Source organism: Sinocyclocheilus anshuiensis, unplaced genomic scaffold, assembly GCF_001515605.1.
Source record: "Sinocyclocheilus anshuiensis isolate Anshui unplaced genomic scaffold, SAMN03320099.WGS_v1.1 scaffold664, whole genome shotgun sequence".
NCBI classification, from domain to species: Eukaryota; Metazoa; Chordata; class Actinopteri; order Cypriniformes; family Cyprinidae; genus Sinocyclocheilus; species Sinocyclocheilus anshuiensis.
The window spans coordinates 199,270-201,152 of NW_015554122.1; the positions used below are offsets into that span (position 1 = coordinate 199,270).

Consider the following 1,883-nt stretch of genomic DNA (forward strand, 5'->3'; position numbering starts at 1 on the left):
AATGTGAGCTACAAAGAAGATGAGGAACTGAAGACTGATTCAGATGACCTGGTGGAGGTGTGTGGAGAGGACGTCCCACCGCCAGAGGAGGACGAGTTTGAGACACTGGAGAGAGTTATGGAAGTGAGGATAGGCCGGAAAGGAGGTGAGCACAAGAAATTAAGTATGTTTTGTATTTGATAACTGTTCAGTCTGTGTGAATTGAATAAATCCACACAGCTTTCAATGGGCAGGACTGCAGGTTCAGTCTGTTTCTCTTGAGTCAGAGCGAATTGTGAAAACACATTCAGCTTGGGAGAAACGTTTAGAGATGTATGTTAAAGTGTTGTCTTGTTCTTTAACAGCAACTGGGGCCGTAACCACGGTGTATGCAGTAGAAGCAGATGGAGACCCCAACGCCAACTTTGACCCCAGCAGACAGCCAGGAGAGGTGCAATACTTGATGAAGTGGAAGAACTGGTCCCACATTCACAACACCTGGGAGACAGAGGAGACGCTCAAACAACAGAACGTGAAGGGCATGAAGAAACTGGACAACTTCAAGAAAAAAGATCAGGAGAAAAAGAAATGGTATGAATCATTAAAGAAACTCAATTTCCTATAGGTAATGTGGCTTTAGATGCTAATTTGTTCTTACGTTGTCGCCTGTAGGCTCAAAGCTGCCTCGCCTGAGGATGTGGAGTACTTCAACTGTCAGCAGGAGCTCATGGATGACTTGCATTCACAATATCAGCTTGTGGAGAGAATCATCGGTAAGAGGATGCTGCCTCCCATTGTCTTTGTTTTGGTCAGTTGTGGGAGCATTTATTTACCTTTACTGTTGTCTTAATCTGGCAGGACATTCAAATCAGAAGTCTGCCGCAGGTTATCCAGATTACCTTTGTAAATGGCAGGGGCTGTCGTACTCCGAGTGCAGCTGGGAAGACGGTGCTCTCATTGCCAGAAAGTTTCAAAAGTGCATAGATGAATACATGAGTCGGAATCAGTGCAAAACCATTCCCTCCAGAGAGTGCAAGGTAACGGCACTCAACGCCGGTCATCTGAGCAAGCAAATGAAACCCCGATCACTGTACAACCAGTTAAATGTTTGATTTCCTGTAGGTTTTAAAACAGAGGCCACGGTTTGTACCCATGAAGAAGCAGCCTCTCTACATTGGCGCAGATGGATTGGAGCTGCGCGACTATCAGTTGGAGGGTCTGAACTGGATGGCCCATTCTTGGTGCAAGTATGTCCATTTCGTTTATTCCTAGTAGACATCACCCCAGTGTCATGATAGATCATTCATATAATTTCTCCCACAGTCGTGAGTGATTTCATCAGTTTCTTCATCACTCATACTCTTCTGCTTTCCCAGAGGAAACAGTTGCATCCTGGCAGATGAGATGGGTCTGGGCAAAACCATCCAGACTATCAGTTTTCTCAATTACCTGTTCCATGAGCACCAGCTTTACGGGCCGTTCCTTCTGGTGGTGCCTCTGTCTACCCTCACATCCTGGCAGAGGGAGATCCAGCTCTGGGCTCCTCAGATAAATTTTGTGGTGTACCTGGGAGACATCAGCAGCAGAAACATGGTACGATTTAAAAAAAATGCAAGAGTGTGCATTTCCTAGATTTTCTTGCACACAAGAAGTGTAACGCCAGTATGTTTGTTGTCAGATCCGGACACATGAATGGATGCATCCGCAGACCAAGCGACTGAAGTTCAACGTTCTGCTTACTACATATGAAATTCTGCTGAAGGATAAGGTACAACTCGAGTCAAAAGCTGAGTTTGATGCATATATTATGTGACCCTGGACCACAAAACCAGTCATAAGGGTCAATTTTTTTAAATTGAGATTTATACATCATGTAAGCTTAAATAAGCTCTCCATTGATGTAT

The 1,883-nt window shown here is 44.7% G+C and overlaps 1 protein-coding gene across 3 annotated transcripts in view; it reads left to right on the top strand.

Moving 5' to 3' along the window:
* Positions 1 to 1,883, top strand: part of LOC107670034 (chromodomain-helicase-DNA-binding protein 1-like) — a 43,105-nt gene that overhangs the window by 11,556 nt on the left and 29,666 nt on the right. Inside the window, exons 10-13 of one of the 3 annotated variants that reach the window (XM_016462500.1) lie at positions 838 to 1,016; positions 1,102 to 1,226; positions 1,356 to 1,572; positions 1,658 to 1,747. The exons of the other annotated variants lie outside the window; for them this stretch is intronic. Coding sequence (XP_016317986.1) covers positions 838 to 1,016; positions 1,102 to 1,226; positions 1,356 to 1,572; positions 1,658 to 1,747 — 611 coding nt within the window. The remainder of the gene's footprint in view (positions 1 to 837; positions 1,017 to 1,101; positions 1,227 to 1,355; positions 1,573 to 1,657; positions 1,748 to 1,883) is intronic. 3 annotated transcript variants of the gene reach the window in all.